Source organism: Eriocheir sinensis, chromosome 15 (assembly GCF_024679095.1).
Source record: "Eriocheir sinensis breed Jianghai 21 chromosome 15, ASM2467909v1, whole genome shotgun sequence".
NCBI classification, from domain to species: Eukaryota; Metazoa; Arthropoda; class Malacostraca; order Decapoda; family Varunidae; genus Eriocheir; species Eriocheir sinensis.
The window spans coordinates 18,458,091-18,482,994 of NC_066523.1; the positions used below are offsets into that span (position 1 = coordinate 18,458,091).

The 24,904-nt window shown below is 49.0% G+C and overlaps 1 protein-coding gene across 4 annotated transcripts in view; it reads right to left on the reverse strand.

Moving 5' to 3' along the window:
• The window catches only part of LOC126998996 (unconventional myosin-IXb-like), a 97,939-nt gene extending 73,536 nt beyond the window's left edge, over nucleotides 1–24,403 (reverse strand). For 2 of the 4 annotated variants that reach the window (XM_050861308.1, XM_050861307.1), the window contains exon 1: nucleotides 23,605–24,401. In XM_050861308.1, coding sequence (XP_050717265.1) covers nucleotides 23,605–23,695 — 91 coding nt within the window. In that variant the 5' untranslated portion in view covers nucleotides 23,696–24,401. Of the gene's footprint in view, nucleotides 1–23,604 lie in introns of all 4 variants that reach the window. The other 2 variants (XM_050861305.1, XM_050861312.1) reach the window with 2 other exon arrangements.
• Between the last annotated feature and the right edge of the window lie 501 nt (nucleotides 24,404–24,904).

The following is a 24,904-nucleotide window of genomic DNA, read 5'->3' on the forward strand; positions in this document are numbered from 1 at the left end:
AAAGGTGCTGGTTGTAGTGGCGATGGTAGAAGTGGTGGCGGTGGTGTTTGTGTTGGTGGTTGCAGTGGTGGTGGTGGTGGTGATGGTGGTGGTGGTGATGGTGGTGGTGAAGATGGTGGGTGGTGGTGAAGCATAAAATACGAAAGGGGTATGCTAGACACATCCGCCGCACCCAGTCCCTTCCCAGTCCACTCCCGGGTCATTCCGCCTCCTCGCCACGTCCTCATAATGGATGACCTTTCCTCTTTATTTTGCTCACACCACCACCTCCACAATCATCTTCGTAACAACCACCACCGCCAACCACTACGACCTCCATCACGCACGCGGATCACAACCACTCATCCCTCTACAACCACTACCACCACCACTACAACCTCCACCAAACAGACCAACCACCAATCCACCCATCACCACCTCCACAATCATCTTCGTAACAACCACCACCGCCAACCACTACAACCTCCATCACGCAAGCGGATCACAACCACTCATCCCTCTACAACCACTACCACCACCACTACAACCTCCACCAAACAGACCAACCACCAATCCACCCATCACCACCTCCACAATCATCTTCGTAACAACCACCACCGCCAACCACTACGACCTCCATCACGCACGCGGATCACAACCACTACCACCACCACAACCTCCACCAAACAGACCAACCACCAATCCACCCACTACAACCATCCACCACCACTACATTTATCACAGCCTCCACTACAAGTAAATAAAACTCCATCACTGTCGCACCACCAACACTGCTGCACCCAACACCCCCAACAACAACAATCCCCACCACTACCTTCGCCGCCGCCTCCCTCACCACTCACGACCGCTTACGTCAGCAGGTCAGGCCGCTTCCGTCCCCTCCTGCCGGTCACACCTTAACCCGTCGTGCGTGTGGCCTCACCTGTTGAGTCCCTCCTGGAGTCCTTTGTTCCCCTCCACGTCTTTATTTATCGCCTGTGCTCCCCTCTTAATAATATCCTCCTTTTATCCCCTCCCACGCCCTACACCTTCTAGAACCCGACGTTAACTTTTCTTGTCCACAGCCAGTTGCTCCTTTTTTTCCCATCCCACCCCGGCCATCCTTACCTCCCACTACTCATTTATTTTGCATCCTTTTTATCCCCACCTTCAGTCCTGCACTTCTCGCTCCCCTCCCTTCAGGTTTACTCCTCTCACTCACTCTCCTTAATGTCCTCCCCTCACTTACTTAAATTCCAAACTTGCTTCAACTTCCACTCCACTGAAGTTAGTCACATTCAAACTCCTCCTCATCCGTTATTGCCTTCTTTAAATTGTAAAGTGATCCTCATCTAATCCCTCTTTTCTTGAGCACTATTCATTCTCCCTTACAATCTGGTGGGTGCTCATATCCCCTCCTCGCCCAGTCCCACTCTTTACCCGCACCACAGGATGGCCGACCAGCTTCAGCTAATAGCATACTACCGTGAGAACTTTCTCCGTCGCTGCCGCATCTCTCACACCAGTTTCGGCAGCACCTGGGACCTGTTGAGCGAGTGCGTTCAACGGCCATGTGTCTTGTGGTCTGCAGTGTTGTGCGTTACTTCTCCACTGGGAATGGTGGAGAATCATTCCGTCTTGCGTCGTGGTGTGATGTCACGTGCAGCGATACCGAGATGTAACTGCAATTTCAAGATGTGGCTTATCAAGTAACGCATTGGCCCCCTGATGTTGTGTGCTATGGTGTGTCGTAGCATTATTTTGGCGTGTCAGAACATGGAAGTTTGGCGTGCACTGATGCTATGGTCCGACACTCCGAGGTGATGCCGTGCCTTGTGATGGTCCAGCGTGGCCTTTGCTGTTGCGATGGCAGTGGATCGTTGGAACACAGCCGCGGCCGAGATGCAAGACGATACAACACGACGCTCCACATCCAAATCACTCCATCGGCCTCCCCAGCCTAATGGTGGTCCTGACGTATCATTCAACAAACCCAAAGCGAAATTAAAGACAATAAACAGGGCCTCCACCCTTCTAGTTTTCGTGGCAGTCGTGGGATCATCAGCACGGCATCGAGCGGGCCCCCATTACCCAGCAAGCTCGTAAGATACACTGCGATAAGACGCCATTTCGAGATGTTACCTCGGCAAGTAGCGCGCCTATCCCTCGGCCCACAAACCGGCTCTTCCAACGTTCTCCTCACCCCGGAGCTGCTGAGCATTGAGCTGTAATCATAATACATTAGGCGCGCGGTATCTGAAGTATTTCTCAACGAAGAATTGCCGTCCGTGTACAAAGTGCAGACGCCCAAACGAGAACAGCAAAGGTAAAGCAACAAGAAAAGTAAAAGGAGAAGGAAAAAAAATACAAGGAAGGAAAATAAAAGTGAGGACAGAGGTTAACGAAGATCGCCTTTTCACACACCACAACATTACCCGTCGACCACGAGACGTCCAAACAAAAATATAGGGGAAAAGGTTCCTTCGGGTCCCGCCTTACCGCTGCCCCTTCCCTCCCACCCCAAACCACCCTCCACCCACACGCGGCGCCCTAGTCATGCGCACACGTGGAAGTGGGTGTCGAGGTAACGAGGCACCCGGAAAATTAAGAGATATTGAAATTGGGAAAAGTGTGAGGTAATAGAAGATAGATAGATAGATAGAGAGAGAGAGAGAGAGAGAGAGAGAGAATGTGTGTGTCCAGGTGAGAGGCTGGAGCATCAGTCTAGGCCTAAAGTGCTCGCCCACCATGTATAACCTGAGGCTGAGGTACTAATTTTCCCGGGCTGGACTGAACCTTGGAGCCCACTCTGGTTACCCGCAACGACTGGCGGACCCTCCTCGCAGCAGCCTCCGTCGGGAGTCAAAAGCTCGCAGATGCGTCGAGAATTGGCGCTGATACAAGTTAGATTAAAGTCTATGCTAAAAGCAATAGAATTTGTAGTGGAACGAGTCTGTGTTGCCCAGGAGCAGCTTTGGAGTCGAGCAGTGTTCGATGAATGATTATCAAAAACTTCCACCAGTGCACACACTAAATCTTAAGTTACTTGATATTACAGCAACCTTCAACAATGTGCGTGCGTGCGTGCGTGTGTGTGTGTGTGTGTGTGTGTATATATATATATATATATATATATATATATATATATATATATATATATATATATATATATATATATATATATATATATATATATATATATATATATATATATATATATATATATATATATATATATATATATATATATATATATATATATATATATATATATATATATATATATATATATATATATATATATATATATATATATATATATATGTGTGTGTGTGTGTGTGTGTGTGTGTGTGTGTGTGTGTGTGTGTGTGTGTGTGTGTGAGTGTGAGTGTGTGTGTGTGTGTGTGTGTGTGTGTGTGTGTGTGTGTGTGTGTGTGTGTGTGTGTGTGTGTGTGTGTGTGTAGATATATAATGGATTTACAAAACTACGTTTTGATTGTAAGTTCCGCTTCACGCACAGCCATAGTGTATGCACCCAACATTACCTTTACCGGCTTTGGCGTCATTTATTTTGCAGCAAAACATCCTAATGGTACACCCAATAAGTCTTACATTTTAGCTAAACACGTACATTTCGATTACAAGAAACGTTGTATTTCTCAAAATCACTAGGAGGAAATAAAAGTTTCTGGAGATAACAATCGCGACATTTATATTGCTGTGATAATTGCCAGGTTGGCCAAGAGTGGCTTTTCACACAGCACATCGGAGAGGCGATGCTCCTCGTCGCCCGGCCCGAGAGTGGCCCTAAGCGCCCCGTGGACCAAGAGTCATGCCGGCCAACCCAACTCTCGGCAACTGTCCCCGTCGTAAACGCAGGCCGTTCTCCACCAGATAATTATATACCCCATTGTGGGACGACTATCGTGTGGGACTGGGTACGTTTCGCCTCGAAGTGCTTCCCGTTCGACAGAGCCTCCGGACACTCCTCCAGCGGCGGGAGGCGCGGTCCAGGCTAACACAGCACAGACGACGATATCAGAGTTTCTCGCTGTGAGAATTATTGAAAGTGCTGTGGTGTCGGGAACCCTCGTGCGCGGCGCTGTGTATGGCTCAAGAGACTCCTCCCACACGCCTCGCCCACACCCGGCTCCCGCCCCTCGGCCGACCCTCCTTTAGGTCGGTTTTCGAGAGTGCAGCCACGGCGCGCCTCGTCACCTGTATGGACCGATTATGGCGGTGATGGCGGAGGAGCGCTGCCCTCAACTTATGGTCGCTGGCCTCGGGTCTGGCTTTTATATTCCTCGAGATTTAGCCTTGTCATATCCTGGCCGGGGTGGCAAGGGAGCTGATGGCCCAAGGAATGAGAAGGTTAAATGTGGGTTTATCAGATATGCCGGGGCTGCACGAGGGGCTTACGCAGCAGTCCCTCACACGACCGAGAGGTAAAGCTGAGGCTGATGCGATGCTCTCGGCTCGGCGCTCTCTATTCATGTCGCATCCGTGATAACCTATCTTTCCTATCGTAACTCACAGTCGAGGGAGGAAGTTATAGATATAAAAGAAATAATTGAATATAACCAAACCGAGACGAAGCGAAGTGTTAAGAGTGCGTGCGGGATGAGGCTACGTCCTTATACAGACCGAGGCTCCAGGAAAAATGGGACGCTGGGGCGTGAATGTAAACATAGCAAATGGGGGCTGAGGGAGGGGGGGGAGTTAGGGGAGGGGAAGGGGGTGGTAAAAGGAGGGACGTGGAGAAATGAGAAAGAAAACAAATGGAGGAAGTGGCTGTAAAGAAAAATGGGAGGGAGAAGAGGAGGGAAGGTGAATGAAGGAAAAGGGATAACCGAGAAAAGTTGAACAGAGAAAAATACAAAAAGAAACACCGAAGAAGACGGGGAGGTCAAGAGCTCCGAACGAAGGTGAAGAAAGTGGCAGGGAAGTAAAAAAAAACTAGAAAAACAATCAAAGAAATACAGGACTCCAGACCACTTTAAAGATATCAAAAACTACAACGAAAAAAAAAAGGGCGAACGGGAAGGAAAGAAAAGGAGAGGAAGAGGAAGAGGAGAAGCGACGAGGAGCCTGGAAGGGGAAGGGGAAGACGGAGCCGCAGGCGGAGGGAGGTTCAGGGTCGAAGGACATTAAGCTTCTCGCAAAGATCCCTCTTCAGGCACTGGATTCCTCGTGTCACCTCTCTCTCTCTGCCTCTCTGTCTCTGTCTCTCTCTCTCTCTCTCTCTCTCTCTCTCTCTCTCTCTCTCTCTCTCTCTCTCTCTCTCTCTCTCTCTCTCTCTCTCTCTCTCTCTCTCTCTCTCTCTCTCTCTCTCTCTCTCTCTCTCTCTCTCTCTCCACACAAATTAAGTTTAATAGATTAAGTTGATAAAACACCCTTTAATTTAAATGAATGCCCAAGAAAGATTACTCTCTCTCTCTCTCTCTCTCTCTCTCTCTCTCTCTCTCTCTCTCTCTCTCTCTCTCTTTCTCTGACCCGAGGATCTCTTCTTTTCAGCGCTTTTTTACTCTTTTCTCTACTTTCCCCTGTGCCATGCCTCTTCTTTTTTACCGACGTTTCTCTCACTATTCCCTTCGTTCAACCGAGAATCAAAAATCTTCATTTAACCGAGGTCATGAAACGGTACCATAAAAACACTAAGTAACTTTACATTCGCTTTTAAGTATTCAAAGTAATACAGTAAGTTCCCAATATTCCTTTAAGCTGGCGTATAACAAATGATAATGACGTTTTCGAAATCTTAAAACGAAGAAGTCCGCAGCTATCCCTGATATCCATGACTTGCAACAGTAAAGGCTGCAGCGAGGAATGCGACGCCGACATCCAACCGGGGTAAGGGAGATGAGCCCGGCCGGGAGGAGGAAGCGACGGCAGGAAGGAGGATGGATGCGGGCGGGTATCCAGGTTACAGGCGCGGTGGGTGGTAGCCTGCGACACGTTAGAAGCTTGGGACAAGGGAAGGAAGCGGGAGTTATGGAGGAGACGGAATTAATTTGCAGCACGCAGGCCGCCGCTGGGTATCTGTTGTCCCTCGCCTGGGCAGGAGCGAGCGTGCCTGACCAGCGGAGGGCATTAGGAGGCACGTCGCCGCTGCCGCCACGGAGCACCTGTAGCCACCATCCCGCATGAGAAACAGGAACGAATGGCAGAATTACGCCCGAGGAGCAGGAGAGAAGACGAGGAATGCAGATGAGTGTTAAGGGGCAAACGGCAGGTGAGGGCGAACGTGTGCCCCCTCCCGCCCCAGGTAAAATTATCAACTTCCGGTGAGGGAGGGGCTCCCCGCTCACCTGGCTGCCGACCCTCCCTCCCTGCCACCTCTGCGACACTTCCACTCTCATCAGACGGTCTCTATCCAGCCCTTGCCAGCGAGAAGCTCACATCAGCGGCCGGGACAGGTAGCAACGGCAGATTACAGGTGCGAGAGGGTAATGGTAGCCCGGGCCAGACGTAACCCTCGGCCCTGCCCGCCGCGTCACACCACTGGCCGCTGATGGCTGCCCCCGCGGTGGAGTCGAGAGGCCGGACGGAGACAGCGATGGAGAGGGACGCGGCTTTCTCTCTCCTCCTCCGTATAAGGCGGCGACTTCTCTCGACGTCCGGCCCCGAGGCTCCTCCGGCCGCCACTCAGGGATCAGGTTCACCTTTCCCTCCTCCTCCTCTTCTTCCTCCTCCTCCTCCTCCTCCTCCTCCTCCTCCTCCTCCTCCTCCTCCTCAGTCATTCGCTGCACAACATCTCATCTCCCTTCACCCACAACCACAACTGCTATTAATTGATGCTAACGTTCCGATGATGACATTTGTAATTTACGTCACGTGGTTTCCGTGTGATCAGAGTCGACGTCTCACTGGCTATCGGGGGGCAGCGACCAACACTCATTAACGTTATATTGGCGGGGAGAAAGCTCGGTCCGGCAGCCTCTACAAAAACAGGATTATCCGGAGAGAGCGATAAAAAACGATATAGATTATGTATTTCCTTAGAGAAACGAGAGTAACATTCCAGACACGAGTGAGGCGCCATTACGGACACGCGTACATCAGTGCCACTTCCTCAACCCCTGGACCCCAGTTTGAACCCCCCGCCATCAGTAATTGTAATCAGCATCCAACAACAACAGCAAAACACGTAATACAAGAGAAGGCAGCACAAGCAACGACAACAACAGCGGTAACAGGAAGAGGAGGAGGAGGAGGTGATGATGATGATGATGATGACGAAAACGAAAACGAAGAAGAAGAAGGAGAAAAAGAAAAAGAAGAAGAAGAAAAAGAAGAAAAAGAAACAAGGAAAAAGACTGAAGGTGATAATAATGAAGAGGAGGAGGAAGAGTTGGAGGAGGAGGAGTGCGAGGAGGAGGAGGAGAAGGGGGAGGAGGAGGTTGAGGTTTACATAGGTATGTGTACATAGGAAGAACCAGATACTAAGAGACGTGTTCGCCTATAGCAAAATTACTACTACTACCACCACTACTACTACTACTTCTACTACCATTACTACTACTACTACTACCACTACTACTGCTACTACTACTACTACCACTACTACTGCTACTACTACTACTACCACTACTACTACTACTACTACTACCACTACTACTGCTACTGCTACTACTACTACTACCACTACTACTACTACTACTACTACTACTACTACTACTACTACTACTACTACTACTACTACTACTACTACTACTACTACTACTACTACTACTACTACTACTACTACTACTACTACTACTACTACTACTATTACAACAACTACTACTGCTACTATTACAACAACTACTACTACTACTATTACAACTACTACTACTACTACTACTACTACTACTACTACTGCTGCTGCTACCACTACTACTACTACTACTACTACTACTTTTGTTTTGGGGGGATTACGCAGGGCAGAATAAAGCAGAGCAGAGAATGAGAAGGAGAAAGAGGAGGAAGAGAAGGAGAAGGAGGTTGAGGAGAGGAGGAGAAAAAAAAAAAGATAATGAAGAAAACGAAGACGAAGAAGAAAAAAAAGAAGGAAAAGGAAAAGAAACAAAAAAAAAACAATAATAATAACGACAGAAATGAGAAAGAAAGAAAAAGAAAAAGAAACAAAAAAATAACAAAACCACCAGTGCCTCGGCGTCCCATTTCATCACACCAGCCACAACTTTAATCTCCAGACACAGACGCCGTAACGCCATCCCGGGCCGCCTAAGCATCCATTCATAAACATTTCCCCGTCGCTCCGAGTTGTATACTTATGAAAACCTATTTAGCGTGAAGCCCTCCTGACACGCGGTAAATCTTAACCTCACCCTCTCGAGTGGTCAGATTTGTGGTCGTAAGAATAACATCACGTTCGCCTACAGATAAATGCTCTCTTCCCCATCTCTCCCCCTTCCTCTCTCCTCTCTCCCCTCCCCCAAGCCCACTCTCTCTACTCTCCCCCACCCCACTTGGCCTCCCTCGGTGTGCAGCCTCGCCCAGTCAGCCCCTCCGTAACAGCAAGGGCTCGCGGCTTGCTGCACACCCACCCACCTGTTGTTCGTAATAAACCCATCAGACTCACTTGGTGTCTGGTTTCGAACTCCAGTGCCCTGCCTCCCCGCCCCCACAGCACCTCCCTCACCTCTCATCTTGGCAAGGGCCCGTGTACGACCACCTTTCCTACACCCCAAGCCTTCTCCCTCATCCACCTCCTCCGTGTAGAAGCCTCGCTGCCTGATCATCCTCGTTCCTCTCCCAGCTCCGCCCCTATACGCTACCGCCGTCCCGCGTGCCCTCGAAACAACACCAATCACGGGGAACCTCTGTAAGCCCTTCAAGAGCCACGTCCTTACAACTGTTCACAAGGGCTCTCGCGTGCCGCCAAGAAGGCTGCTGCATCTAATCAGGGAGTCTACACGGCGTTCCCTGCCCCGCCACAACACAGACAACGACCGCCGCAGAACTGTACGCGTACACGGAGCCTCCGGGGCAAAAGACGCATTACGAAACATTCTCCTCGTGAAGACTAGACAGACATTTGCACACACGCCCGCCCACCCACCCACGATGTTATCTACTTGCATATTTAATTCCTCCCCCCACCCATCACAACACACACACGTTCCTTATGGTGTAGTGGTTTGCACACCTAACAATGAAACGGCGGGTCCAGCTTTGATCCCGGCCCAGGGCAGTCGGCACCTACCCTACCCAGCTACTCTCACCATTTTTCGGAATGGTCAATAAATGGGTACCAAGAGAGAAACTTGGGGAAGGTAAACTGTGGTAGCCCGGAACCGAGGTAACTTCGCTTGTTTCTCGAAGTAATGGCTCTCACCCACCACAATCTAAAGGGCTGAGGTAATGGAGATACGAGCCGACCCAACACACAGTTACAGCGTATACCCTTAACATGACCTTTTACAAACACTCTCTCTCTCTCTCTCTCTCTCTCTCTCTCTCTCTCTCTCTCTCTCTCTCTCTCTCTCTCTCTCTCTCTCTCTCTCTCTCTCTCTCTCTCTCTCTCTCTCTCTCTCTCTCTCTCTCTCTCTCTCTCTTCTAGTTCATCACAACTTTCCCACAATGTAAACCACAGACCCCCTATACCCCTTTCATATTGTACTTTTTCAACATTGTATTCCTAATGTGCATATTTTCAGCTTAACCGCTGCAATCACTTCATAAACCGATTATTATTATTATTATTATTATTATTATTATTATTAGTAGTAGTAGTAGTAGTAGTAGTAGTAGTAGTAGTACACACACACACACACACACACACACACACACACACACACACACACACACACCTCCTGCCCCACAAACTTTTCGTCTCCTCTCTCCACACACATTTACCCTTTATACCCCCCTCCCCCCCACCCACCCCACACACGTTCTTGCTCGGTGTCACTGTGAATCCTTAGTGAGAGTCTTTGAAGCGTGTATGCCCTTTCCCGCGCCACGCCCCCTGCAATAAGCTCTCGGGCCAAGCGACACAACGAGTCTTATCACAGTAAATCGGTGTTACGTGGTTTCTGACCCTCGGGTGGATGACACAGAATTTTGTGCGCGCAGACACTCATTATAATTTCAATGAGACTAACCTGTTGTGTGGACCTGTAAGCTTCCCTCCAGCGTCAAGGTCTCGGTACATCAGCCCCTATCCCGTCTCCTCTGTACCCTCATGAGGCAAAAATAAAACAATGCAAAAGAGCTGGCGGAGAAGACTATAAACTAGGCATGGTGGATTGCACAGACTTCAGTTCCCTGTAGACGCCAGGACAAGGACAGGTCAGGTAATGGTAACGTACTGCCTTCAGGATGCAAACCTGGCAGAAAGGACAAGGATGCTCTCGTGTGTGTGTGTGTGTGTGTGTGTGTGTGTGTGTGTGTGTGTGTGTGTGTGTGTGTGTGTGTGTGTGTGTGTGTGTGTGTGCGCGCGCGTGCGTGCGTGCGTGCGTGCGCACACCGGCGTGTGTTTATTGCCCTTGCTATCTGCGAGATTTCACATACCACACACGCAGGCGCGCGCGCACACACACACACACACACACACACACACACACACACACACACACACACACACACACACACACACACACACACACACACACACACACACACACACACACACACACACACACACACACACACACACACACACACACACACACACACACACACACACACACACACACACACACACACACACACACACACACACTTTTCTTTCACTCCCACACGAAGGCTTACTCACTCCCTCCCTCATTCACACCTGCCCACACAAGCGCGCGCACGCACGCGCACATCTCTCTCTCTCTCTCTCTCTCTCTCTCTCTCTCTCTCTCTCTCTCTCTCTCTCTCTCTCTCTCTCTCTCTCTCTCTCTCTCTCTCTTTCCAAGTGTAGTCACGAGTGTAAGAAAAACTCGTATACCTCCCTTGCTCGGGCGAGGAAATGAAGGGTTAAGAGGAGGAGGAGGAAGTGGGAGGAGGGGGAAGTGGGAGAAGGAGGAGAAGGAAGTGGGAGAGATCGAAGAGAAGAGGGGAGGAGGAAAGTGGAGAGAAAAAGAAAAAGAAAAAAAAAGAGAAAGAAAAAGGATGAGAAGACAAAGTGAGAATTGAGGGAAATAATAAGATGACTGGAGGAGGGAAGATGAGAAAGGCAGAAGAGGAAGGAGGAGGTGGATGAGACTGAAGGAGAGAACGAAAGAGGAGGAGGAGGAGGAGGAGGAGGAGGGCCACTTGACGCCTGAGGTTAATCCAAGAGGTTGAGGCTGAGAGGAAAGCATCATGCAGTGTTTGTGTGTGATGGATGCTTGCAATCATCCCTCCTAACAACCGAATGACCTTTTTTTCATCTGCCAAATTATGCAAATCCAACCTCCGGCGTCTTCTCGAAAATATTCTCCTCTGAGAGTATTTGTTCGCCGACCCTTTGACCTTCTCCCTTCTACTCTCAGGTCGCTGGAGTCTGGTATATCCTCTCCTGTCCGTCTGTCTGTCTGTCTGTCTGTTTGTTTGTTTGTATGTCCACCTTATGTCAGTCCGTATAGCTGTCTGGCTGTTTTTCTGTGTGTGTGTGTGTGTGTGTGTGTGTGTGTGTGTGTGTGTGTGTGTGTGTGTGTGTGTGTGTGTGTGTGTGTGTGTGTGTGTGTGTGTGTGTGTGTGTGTGTGTGTGTGTGTGTGTGTATTATTTTTGCCTCGTTCAAGGACTCCGATGCATCTTTGTTTCACCACCATCACTTCCAACACCACTTAGAAACACTACCACCACACCAGTCCCCACCACGGCCACTGCTTATGTCATCACCACTAAAAACGACCCCCCAATATACACACCACTACGTCATCACCATAGCCCTCCATCCCCCCCTCTTGCATCATCACAATCTTCGCCAATTCAAGAAAACCTAAAGCTTGTCCCTCCACCACCATCACCATCATTCTCATCATAGCGAGGAACATTGTCATCACTGTCACCTCAATGGGCCCTTACCTCGCCCCCTTCACCACCGCCACCACTATCATCACCCACACCATTGCCATCACCGGGACATAAACCTTCTGCAGCGCCGACAACAAGTTTGGGAGTGGAGGAGGGCAGGTCTGAATTAATTACATTTTCGTGGAGAGTATGACTGATTTTGCGTTTCATTTTGTCCATGTTTTCTTTTTTTTTCTTTTCTGCCCTTCGTGACGCTGATATTTGGGAGGCAAGGGTCGAGTCCGGCGAGGCGATGTGTATACGTTTTAGATTTTGCAATTTTCGAAAAGTTGGACGCAAGGAGAGGTGAGCGAGGGAAGGAGGAAGTGGAAATGCAGCGTAAGAGACAAGAAAAGGAAAATTAGCGGTGGATGTTAAGTGTGTGTGGTGGTGGTGGTGGTGGGGGGGGGGGGGAGAGAGAGAGAGAGAGAGAGAGAGACTGATCAAAAATTATTCTTCGGTATCAAAAACAGCACTGGGCAGGTGTGGACGGAAGGGGTTTGTGTAGGTAATAACGTAACTTCCGTGAATAGCAAAAAAAAAAAAACACCAAAAAAAAAAAGGTTGCTGGTAAACGAACGATTGAAGATTTGGTATGATAGAAAACGTTTACAGCTAAGGCGAGTAAAGTCTGTGATCACTTTCGCGCAGAGGGCTACAGCACAGGGTAATTGTAGGGGGACACTAGTACAGTACTGAATGAAAACTGGCAGATGCTTAGTAATCTAAGCAATCTGATGATGGGCAGACATACACCTTGCAGTCTGGGCGGACGGGGCAGAAGAGTTGACAAGTTCGAAGGTGGGCGACCCGAGTAGCAGGCGGGTGGGCGTGCGGGCGCAAGCTGGCGGCCGCCTTCCATGAGCATGCGCTGCTGCAGAACGAGTCTGAGCAAGATAATAGTGGTAGGGCCGCGAGGGACGGGTGGCCATGGCAACAATACATGTCATTAGTAGTGCGGATGAATATTTATTGAATTATTATTCAGGAATCTGGGTTTAGACTCGGTAATTTCCGCAGTGTACGCCACGTGACCTGCCTCTCGGTGCCACGTGCAGGCCGTGGAGACGGGCGGGGGTGACAGGCGGACCATGGCAAATAAAAATCAGGGAACACATTCTTCCTGGTGAGTGGGTCATACAGACCATAAAACAAAACAAAAACTACATTATTGGGTTTTTATAAATTATTTTCCCTCATTTTCACTCCAAGAACTTGCTTAGCTATTAGTAACAAAAAGCAAATGTGCACTTCCCAGCCTGTTACATGAAGGGTCATAATTTAGCATCAAATTTAAAAACATTAAAAAAAAATAACAATCTTAGACATCAAAGAGAAACCTTGCTAGCCAACAAGTTTGTAGGATCTAGTTACTGTCATACATAATTTATGTTGGACTTTTTAATAGTTCAAGCAAACAATATCTGTGGATGAAGTAAAACAAGATAAACGTCGATAATCGAATCAGAGCTGACGTGTGTTGGCCGTCCGCTGGTGCCAGGGAGGCTGTCAATCACTGCCTGCACCGTCTTGTCACAAGGGAACGAATTCATGGACTTTATGAAACAAGATTTTATTATTGTAAGCCTCCTCTTGCTAAATCGAGTTAGAAAAGCGTGGTTTATTAACAGCTGCACTTGCACTTATGTAAGTAAGAGTCAAGAGCTTCACGACAGACGATATATTCAACAGCAGAGTTCACTATAAGGACCAGATTCTAGACTCGTATAGAGGTATTTGCAACAGATAACAGCAGAGCGGCATCTCTTTGAGGTCCCTAAAGCGTTAAAAAAGATAATGTCGAGCAGAACCATCGTTAGCGTGGATGTCTCGCGTTCCTCACAGGCACTGTCTAGAAACCTCCAGGAGGCGAGAGGTGTGCATGATTGTGAGGGGAAGGACGAGCTTTACAGAAGACTATGGCTGACAAGCCAACAACAAACTACCCCCGCCCCCCCACGTCTCTCACACGCACACACACACGTATATAAAGTATTTTTCTTACTAACCATTCTGTGGACACTGACCTATCCTTCCCCGAACATTCTTATTATTCAAGTTTTGCAAGTCTTCCATCTTTTTAAATTTTTCCATAAGGCTAAAAAGGGAAAGTGGAAGAGCAGGAAGCTAACTATAGTCCTTTTGTGAATATATACAATCCACGAATGCCAGAGCCAGTGAGAGCGAGGAACCAGTAGGATGAGGAGCCATAATCCGGTGAGGGTATGCTGTACGAACACCAGCAGGCCAGGAGAAGATGAGGGGCATTAGCTGGAAGTGAGAGGGGCAATAAAATATGAGGGAGCAGAACGTAGAAGGAGTAGCAACAAGAAGTATAAAGACCCGAGACTGTGAGTATGAACTTGGACAAATGGCACACTTCCTTCATGTAAGGAAAAAATCGCCACACGTAAGGGTAATGAAGGTGAGTGAAGATGAATAATGAAAATTGCAGGTGAGCAGATACTGAAAAATAGGGAGAGGGAAGACAGTGTATACTTTGCGAGCCTGCTGCTGTAGCGACGTATTCAGGGGCCGGGACGAACCCAGCCTGGAATGGTCGTGGATCTGAGCTAATAACTTTGAGCCTTAAACATACTCGCCACCAGCGTTCCGTCCAGAGGTCTCTGGCGCGCTCTCTGTACTTTGTTACGCTCACTGATACGCAGCGTAATGACTGTAAACGTGTATCACTTAGTCTTCGTAACAGTAAATGTAGAATTTACACTGAAATTATGAAAGAAAAATTACAAGAGAACTGTGGAACGACATGGTTAATGAGCACTGAAAGAAGAGTAGCAGAAGGGCGGAGAAGGTTTCAGGACGATGTGGTGACAAGGTTAGGAATGAATGAATGACACCAGTAATAATAGACTAATGACAACCTGCCCAGGTGAGGACCTGCACCAACACACCAGGTGAGGGATGCAGCCAACACTCTTGACTTTCATGGTGGTTTAGAGCGTGACTCAGCATTTTCGTTTATATAGCATTAGGGACATGAATCATCTTCCTATATGTCAATTTTGGAAAGCAAAAACGTGCCAGTTCGCGTGGACACCGTGTTGGAAATCACTGGTATCGTCCCTTTCCTGACATCAAGTAATTAGCGAGAAAAGGACGCGAACTTAAACCTGTGTTCAGGTAAGCGAGGTGTGGGCGGGACGTCTGGCGAGGAGGGGCAGTGGCGAGGGAGGACGGCGAGGGGGAAGGGAGCCGTCGTGACTAGAGAGACACAGATGTTTGACGACCAACGCCCAGATTGTGTCCTTCTTGTTCCGAGTCCCAGCCAGCCACTACAAGAGATCCCCAACGATCCTCCTTCCTTTGGTTCGTTCAGGGGACACGGGCCTTTAAGATTTCTGCTGGGACGCTCTTCTATCTTGCACGTCTCAAACCGGCAGACAACCATCATTAACCATCATAACCTCCTCATCCCACCACCATCATTTTAGCTCCCTCATCCTTCTTCCTCACAGCCACTCACCATTAGGAGTATCTTCATTCACTTCCAGTCTGTCAAAGGCTCCACATCACGTCCCCCCAAGACAAGCTACAGCACCGAGGGAGCAACGAACGGGGGGACCAATACAAACAGGTATTGTGGGCGATCAACAGTCCTTGAAGCTGAGGAGGGCGGCCTTTGGAACTTGGGCACTGGGAGAATGTATGTCCCCTCCCCTTGATGCGCTGTAAGGGCCTTGGTGTCCCTTTGTCGAGGTTTGAGGGACGACGGAGTGAGCACAAATAACACGAGCTGAGCTGAGGCAAAAGGCTGCCGATGCTCCCTCTTTTGCCGCGTGAAACAGCAGCCTCTTTCGTTCATCTCTCTCCCCCCGCCCCCTCCTAGCTGGTCAGGAGGAACGGTTTGGTCCATAGAGTCCATCTTTTCATTCACATCGCATCCGGTCTTTACCTTCGGCTCCTTTAAGCTGTTTCCTCCTTTTTAATATCGACAGGACGCTCTAACTGCTCCCATGAGTTTCCATAACCATCGTAGCTTTTCCGTCTTTTCCTTCACGTGTCTTTCCTATCTATAAATGCGCAGAAAATATCTTCAAACTATATTCACTAAAATGAATATATGAAAGAATTTAATATTGCTGATGTCAACAAAGATCTGGTAGTAAAATGGCAGGGCATGACACGTAGGGATGAGTTTATATTGGATAAATTCTGATTAAACGAAGACGGGCAAAACTTTGTTTTCTGAGGAGGCAAAATTTGGTTTTCTAACAGAGCCGTGGGTGGGTCAACAGACACAGCAGTCATGCGGGACTGTCAGTACGACAGGTAACTTGAAGGAAAGATTAAATACTACATAGATAATTTACAGGAAGGATATGTGGTGTTAAAGTTATAAGAGCTGCCCAGTGTAGGCCCACTGGCCACGTGCAGACTCCTTATGCTTTGTATGTTCTTATGCCCTCTTCTCTCTCTCTCTCTCTCTCTCTCTCTCTCTCTCTCTCTCTCTCTCTCTCTCTCTCTCTCTCTCTCTCTCTCTCTCTCTCTCTCTCTCTCTCTCTCTCTCTCTCTCTCTCTCTCTCTCTCTCTCTCTCTCTCTCTCTCTCTCTCTCTCTTCACACACACACACACACACACACACACACACACACACACACACACACACACAAACACACACACTGCCTCATGGTGTATCATATGAATATCAACCTTTGTGATAGAAACCGTAATCTCACTGAGAATGTAATCCTTCCCATCCAAAACCAGAAACACGTCTTGGCCGCTCGCTGATAAAAGATTGAGCGAGGTGTCCGAGTTGGGCGTGTGGGTCGCGGGGTGTAGCGCCATGAGTCCTGACCCTCATTTACTAATTCGTCATTGTCTATGTCTGTAATGAGGGAGTCTTCATTGTGGTGGGCCGGAGTGACAGCCCCCACCCAGCCAGCCTTCCTCAGGCCTCCACGCTACCCAGCGGGGCTCTCATTTAGGCCTACCTGTGGCCCCCCTCCAGGGAACGGGCAAAAGTTTGGTGCCGGATCTGAATCTTCAAATCATCTTTCCACTTCAAGCTGAGACCCGAGCGCTTCCACCCACTTGGCCTTGCCTCGTTGCTCACCCAAAAGCAATGCGAGAAGCCTGCATGTGTTTGATAGACGAGGGATCCAGAACTTGAATACATTAGTAACCAATTATAATTACCCAGCGTCTCGATAATGTCACAGTGCGGAACTAACAAGATCTTTACCTCCTCGGCCTCTTCTGATAACTCTGCCTTGAAATATCACAACTGCCGTCGTCCTCCCTCTTATCAGCCCGAACATCAACACCTGCCCAACTCATATGAATACGTCCGACAGATAAACACCAAGGTATTCCAAGACGCTGAGCTAATAACCGGTGTGGAACCTGGAATTAACTGGTCTGTCAGTCTCACGTTGCCCGGCCAGACGATGGAGGGCCGGGCAGGTCTGGGTAAGGAGGATGCTGTTTCTGAGGCCGCCGCTGCTGTTGTTGGTAGGTCGGTGCTGAGGCAAGATTACAGCGGATCAGCGAATGCGAACGAAATGAACCACTTCCTCAACTCACCGAATCATTACGTTATGAAAATGGATATCAAAAGGAAATAGTTTTAAGCAGAGAGAAGGTGGAGAGAAAAGTAAAGCCGCGAGGAGTGATGCTGAGAGAGAGAGAGCAGGTAAAGTGAGAGGGAGAAGGGAGTGACCCGAGAATATGAGTGGCAGATGTATAGACGACAGGAAAGAAGGCACCATTCTAGGGGAGGGGCAGTGCATGACGTTTTCTGCATGAGAGAATGAGGTATCGTGAGAGGAGGGGAGGAGGTTGAAAGAAGACAGGAAGGAAATACATTGCTGATGGTAAAGGAGGAACATGGAAGAAAAGCAGGAAGGAGTAACAACGAGGAGGAGGTACAAGGAAGAGCATGATTAGAAAAAGCAGGTTACGATGAGAAAAGGAAGAGGGAACGAGAAGGAGAAGGAAGTAGAACGTAAAAAAGGATTAAAGAAAGCAGGTTAAGATAAGTAAAGGAAGGAGGAACGAGGAGGAGGAGGTACAAAGGAGAGGATGATTAGAAAAAGCGGGTTACGATGAGAAAAGGAGGGAACGAGAAGGAGCAGGAAGTACAACGAAGAGAGGGATTAAAGAAAGCAAGTTAAGATGAGAAAAGGAAGGAGGAACGAGGAGGAGGAAGTACAAGGATGAAGAGAATGATTACGCTAAGGAAAAGGAGGTGAACTGGGGCGGGGAAGGAGGTACACGGAAGAAGAGGGGGTACACAGAGGAGGAAGACTGGAGGCAGGGAAGGAGGTACGCTGAAGAGGAAGAGGAGGAGGTTACAGGTAGAGAGAAAATGGGGTACAAGTAGGGAGGGAAGGGGGCAGAGGTAGGGAAGGCCGAGATGCCGTGAGGGAGGGGCAGGAGGGGCCCGGTCATTATACCATTGACATTCCTCAGCCTCTGACTGGCCTCGCGGCACTGCTCCGACACGCCAGGGCCGCCGCCTTAGCCACGGAGGTCCATGTGGAGTGACAGGCTGGCAGCGAGGCGGGGCCGTGTGGCGCGCTGGCCCTCCACAGCCACTTCACGTTGCCATAACAGCACTCAGGACCAAGAGTGTTGACCCTGGGAGGTGCCGCCCAGCAGCCACTCAGGGGACGCTCAGAGGGCGTTTAGCGGGCGAGAAACCCAACGAGCAACCCTCACCTATTGCCAGACGGTGGCCCACACCCGGCTGGGCTGCCCTCCTGCACGGGTGGTCCCCAGCTCGTGTTCTTTAAGTATATGCAGGTGAGTGTGAGCCGCCACAGCCCGCAGACGATTCAATGCAGGATATCTGCATGCAAACATAGACGTAAGGCTGCACAGTAAATTTGTATATAAAATTAATTCGTAGTTTCGCTCTTCTTATTTACATATCAAATAATTCGTCACTTCGAGGCGGGTTGGTGATGTCATGAGTTGAGAATGAGCATCATCAGCAGCTGGCCGCCTCGTGCTAAATAATATCCCGACGTCCCGTTAGTTGACATATTAACACAGGAAGTGAGTAGCCGTCTCGAGGGGCGGCACGCCACCACTCAGCCTCTCGAGGAATACTAATTCTTCTTGCAGTCGCCTCGGCACCCATTGTATTCACACCAAAACAATGCAGCATAAATAATTTCTTTGATAATTACCAAGATGTAATGGCTTTCACTTCAGGAGAGGTGCACAGAACTTTACATCTGTTTGACTACCAAGGCTTATCTAAACATTTGGTAAGGCTTTGTTTTGTTTTCGAATAGGCAAGATTAACTTTCTTTTTTACATGGCCACTACAGCTTAAACACCCTTTGCTGTCCCTCACGCCCCGAAGCACAAGACGTGACAAACATGTAGGAAGCGCGCACATTTTCAATTAATTTTTGCAAAGAATATCACATCATTCGTTGTCCTCATCCGCAACTAATGATAGCAATACAAGTACATTACTTATAATAGACTGCTTTATGATTTGTTATCAGGCTAATTGGGTAGAGATTACGATGAGGTGGGGCGGAACAGAAAGACCCTTGAACGTAATGTAAGCAAAAAGTCTTCAGCTGACTTGAGCGAATGACAAAAAGGTCGACAGCGGCAAAGGAGAATACCAGTGGCTTAGCGTTTACATGACAATGACGCGTTCTCTTTAAGCACTTGGCCCTGGTTATGTTTGCAACTGTAGTTATAATACTATACTAGTTCCACCAGAAAGAGTCAGAATAAACAATCAAAGCACAAACACACACAAATAAAACAATCAACACATAGATAGATATATCCACCATTCACATGCACAGACACGCACAGGCACATGCACACGTACAAGCATACACACACACACACACACACACACACACACACACACACACACACACACACACACACACACACACACACACACAGCCAGACAAACCGGGTACACAGAGCCGGTTTCCTCCTTCCATCATGGTGTATCCAAGACGTTGATCGTTTGTACGCGCATAACTCAAGGTTCGCAGCCCCGAGTCTCATCGCCGGCTGGTGGAGGACACTCGGCCGGGATGCGAACCTCCTGGCATTACCGTATCTTGAGCACCTCACCGGACAACCAACAAGCTCTCCAGCACGAATTAATATCTCCTTAAACCACCAAGATAGCTCGGTGACAATCTCTCGTGTTCCCCAGATGGCAGTGTTTCCCGCGGCCCCGAGGTGTGGTGGATAAGGAGCCGAGTGCGTTGCAGGGAGCGCTGACCACCTACACGTACAGGCTTGTGGGTGGAGACAATGTGTGCTGTAAGTCGGTGTGTGGATGAACTCATGACCACACACACACACACACACACACACACACACACACACACGTATATACACAACACAAGACACACACACATCCTTGTTCCTCGCCCCCTCGCCCCCGCCCAGGCCTCCAGTCGCCACCAGCCCAGACACCAGCATGAGTCGTGGCTGTGTCGTGGCCATTAGCGGCGGGCGGCAGGGAGGATCAAGCTCAGGTCAGAGGTTAAGCGAAATAGCTGGTCAGGCCACACCGAAACACGTCAAGCTTAATTTTCTTGTATGACGTAATGAACCACCGGGGATACTTACTGGAAGCAAGGCCAGGCAGGCGTGGAGAGAGAGAGAGAGAGAGAGAGAGAGAGAGAGAGAGAGAGAGAGAGAGAGAGAGAGAGAGAGAGAGAGAGAGAGAGAGAGAGAGAGAGAGAGAGAGAGAGAGAGAGAGAGAGAGAGAGAGAGAGATAGAGAGAGAGAGAGAGAGAGAGAGAGAGAGAGAGAGAGAGAGAGAGAGAGAGAGAGAGAGAGAGAGAGAGAGAGAGAGAGAGAGAGAGAGAGAGAGAGAGAGAGAGAGAGAGAGAGAGAGAGAGAGAGAGAGAGAGAGAGAGAGAGAGAGAGAGAGTGGTGAGAGAGAGAGAGAGAGAGAGAGAGAGAGAGAGAGAGAGAGAGAGAGAGAGAGAGAGAGAGAGAGAGAGAGAGAGAAGAGAAGAGAGAGAGAGCAGAAGAGAGAGAGAGAGAGAGAGGGTGAGAAAGAGAGGGGAGGAGAGAAGGAAGAAAAAGAATGGCAGGATCAGAGATTAGGGGGAGCAGAACCAGCTGGAGGAAGAGTGAAGGGGGGAGGGAGTGGAGGCCAAGGTGGAGGAGAGATCAGCTGGACGAGCCTTGGAGGAGAGGGGGGAGAGGGAGGGAGTCAGGTGGGTGAGACGAAGAAGAGGAACACAAACTGGGTGGGCGTGGAGGTAAAGAGGGAGGTGGAAGGAGGTGGAGGAGTGAGGAGGAGAACAAAATCAGCTACAGGAGAAGACACACACATATAAAAAGCAAACGAGAGAGAGAGAGAGAGAGAGAGAGAGAGAGAGAGAGAGAGAGAGAGAGAGAGAGAGAGAGAGAGAGAGAGAGAGAGAGAGAGAGAGAGAGAGAGAGAGAGAGAGAGAGAGAGAGAGAGAGAGAAAGCAACACCTGAATGGTTCTCACTAAGGGCTGCTCGGAGGTGGGTGTTGGGTCAGGCTGTTCAGAACATTAGCCAACTACTGACCCAGCCACGCACGCCTCGCACGGCTCCCATAACATAAACACCCATAAAAACACCGCTTCGGGCTTAGAAACTGTACACGGAAGGTTCGGTTATACTAAACGGCATGAGAACCTGCTGGCGGGTCATGGGCTTCACCTAGTCAGTCAAGTGATTCCAAAGAGATGAGGACTTGAGTCGAAAAAAAGAGATTTGCGTTGTAAATACGGATTGACCTCTGATAGACTTCTGGGTCGGTATTCTCAAACGCTTCCACCTCTCGTGCCATCTATTTTCAAAGGCTAAAATGGAGTTTAATCGGGTTTCCATGGGTGTTTTTCACGTTTACGGTACAGAAGGGGGGTCAAACTACCACCAGGGTCATAAATGTACCTCTGGAAATGCTCAATACCCCTTCAAAAACCCTGTCGAATGTGAGTGTGTAAGCGGTGAAGCGTTTGAAAATATGGTCCCTGTTTCCTTTCTCTCATCATGCTGGCGTCAGGGTGGTGGTGGTGGTGGTGTGCTTCGGGAGTCGAACCATCGCATCGTACCCAACTTGACACTGGCAGGCGACCAACCTTCATGAGCTGCCACGAAGGTTCAATACCAACCCCGAGATGCACAGGGTCAAAGATTCCTCCTTAAGACACCTCATGAGCAGGATTTTTGATAAGAAGTAACCACCTTTTTTTTCTAATTTACAAAGAAATTTCCTATTATTTTTTTTTGTGTGTGTGTGCAGTTTCTTGTCGGTCAAATGGATGAGTGGCTTGCTTTTGTCTATCCCAGAGCGACCCACATACGCACGCACGCAAGTTCAGATATACGAGTAAGAAAAATACATGAAGATTGGCTAAGGAAATAATTACCTTGCCTTTTACTAGCTCAAAGTTTGCAGCATACACACATCGTTATCATTTTCACCACACAGAAAATGCGGTTCTGACGCAGAATAAGAAAATACCAAGCAATACCCTCCGATACACATGTTTTGCTCGGTGTCAGACTCGTACGAAAGCAAAAAATACATTAACAGAAAAAAAAAACATTTGCTACACTTAAACTTTAGAAAAAAATATTATTGCAGCGATTGCTCATGAGAAACATCAACGCTCCAGTATAAAGGCATCCAGCAGCTCGGCGGGCAGGGGGCATCAACGCTGCAGTAGGAAGTGATCTGAGAGCACCTGTTCCCTTCCGTCTGCCTGAGAGCGACGCACAAGCTCACAACCCGCTGGGCCGCCTCGCTGCTCCACGTCCTCCTGACAACAGTCTTGCAAAGGGCGATCACCTCTTTTAAGTTACCTCGACATATCATCAGTTTTGTGCATTATTAGCTCAAGATCAGAGGTAAGATGCCTTTGTTAAAAATTAAAAATTGTTACAATGTTTGTCGCTACACAGAAATTGACACTACACCTGGCAGAGAAGACCATGAACCTGCCGCCCCCCTCACTTCCCGCGGCCTCGCACTTCCGCTGCTGCGAGAATCTTCCCTGACAGACAAGCGCAGATCAGGTTGGGAAAAAAATTATAGCTGCGTGCGAGTCCTAAGATAAGGGTGGGCCTCAGGGACAGGGTAATTAAGTACATCACTGTCATTCAAGGAAGTCAAATGTCCTGGAGGGCGGGGGCGGACCTCAGTCACTACTATTAAAGGAGCGAGCGTGGAAATATTTTGGACAGAAACTCCCACGGAGGTGATGTAAGAGTAAAGATCCCGCCCTAGCCGCCAACACCCAAGGTTGTTGTCTCACTCACCATTTGGGAAGGTGTCTTGCTCGGGGCACAACGCCACGTATCAGTGTGCACTGTGCAGCCTTCACACAAACATGCGCCACAACAAACTGTTTACATGCATGTACAAAATATCACCAACAATGAACAAAACATCCACCTGAAACAATGCCTTTTTTTTAGCATAGGAGGCAAAGAAGCAGGAGCTCGGCTACCGGGCTTACGGTAGTTTCAGGAGTTCGTAATAAGTGGTTGTCAATCATGATGCTCGTGAAGCAGCCCGCCTCGGTGGCCAAGATCCTCCTCCCTCCACCTCGCGTAAAAAAGCAGCCATTCATCAAAAACATAATGACACACTAAGATACTTAATGTCGTCAACGTGTCTTACCTTGAAGCTTCTTCTCCGTTTCCCAGAATTTTTGGAGCTCCGTAAAGTACTTATCAAGAATAAAGACTTTTGAGAGCCCTAGAGTTGCCATCCTAACGGGCGGTGTCGGGTCGGCTGCCCCAATGGAGCGCGCGGTAGCCACCTTGGATCATAGGGTAGCTCTGGATAGGGTTCCTCACACATGGGATGAGACTGAGGCTTGGGTCTGTGGTGCGCCCTGGCCACTGAGCTGGCCAGACGGGGCTTCAGTAGCTATTTGTCAGCGAGCTGGTTATGCCCACTACTACCGTCTGGCCGCTGGGTCGCTCATCTCGCCAGAACCAGACACTCGCCGCTCACTCCCTCAACCACTCCGCGTTGGCTGTCCGGTTCCCCCGCCAACACTGTATGGCACACACGACTGTCAACTTTAGCACTATTGACACGAACACACTACTTCACCTCCAGGTACTAAATTACTGTTACATATGGCACAGAATTGGCATCATTGTATAAAATCTCTCCTGGAGCAGAACCTTCTTTCGACGCAGCTGCATTTCCGCACGCAGCCCCCCACACTGTCGCTCTAGAGTATTGACAGGCCACTAGGAATTTCCTGAATCATCTCGTGAATGGACGACTCTGCGTCTCTCCATCTTGCTCACTGTTCACAGCGCCACTAACCCAGGTGAGCGCAACAGCCTCCCAGCCGCCCCACCTGAACCCAGAGGGCAGCACCAGACTGGTCACGTGGTCTTCCAGCCCAGCGTTCATTGGCTCGTGGCGACAGCATCCACTCGTTTTGTATATCCTAAGCACTAACATTCGATTATTATTTCTACTTGCAGTAAACCTATTTGTAAGAATCTCTAACACAGTGTACCCTCGCCTCATGTGAATCGCTTTCACTACGCCGCGGAAGAAGTTCTCCAGGCACGCTGGAATAAAAACAGTACCTGGCTACTCGACACCAGGTAACCCTCCCGTAGAGATGACGGTGGGAGGAATGGGCGCCGCATACAGAATAACACGACCAAGCTACCATCCCCAGGGGCATCTGACCACCTCGTGTCCCAGTCCCTACATTCTTGGCTTTACTTATATGCAAAGTCTACACTCACGCCCACACCGAAAGAAGTGTTCAATCCATTTCGCAACTAAGTCCAGCTCGGAGAAAAAAAAAGTTAATCAAGGTTGTAATCAGGCCATCTTGTCACCCACTGATGGCCTGAACTCCGCCCTTCCTCTGCACGGGGCTCTAGGTGCTGAGGCAGGGTAATGGAGGGCGGACATCCTCATGCTAGACAGCCCGGACGCGATA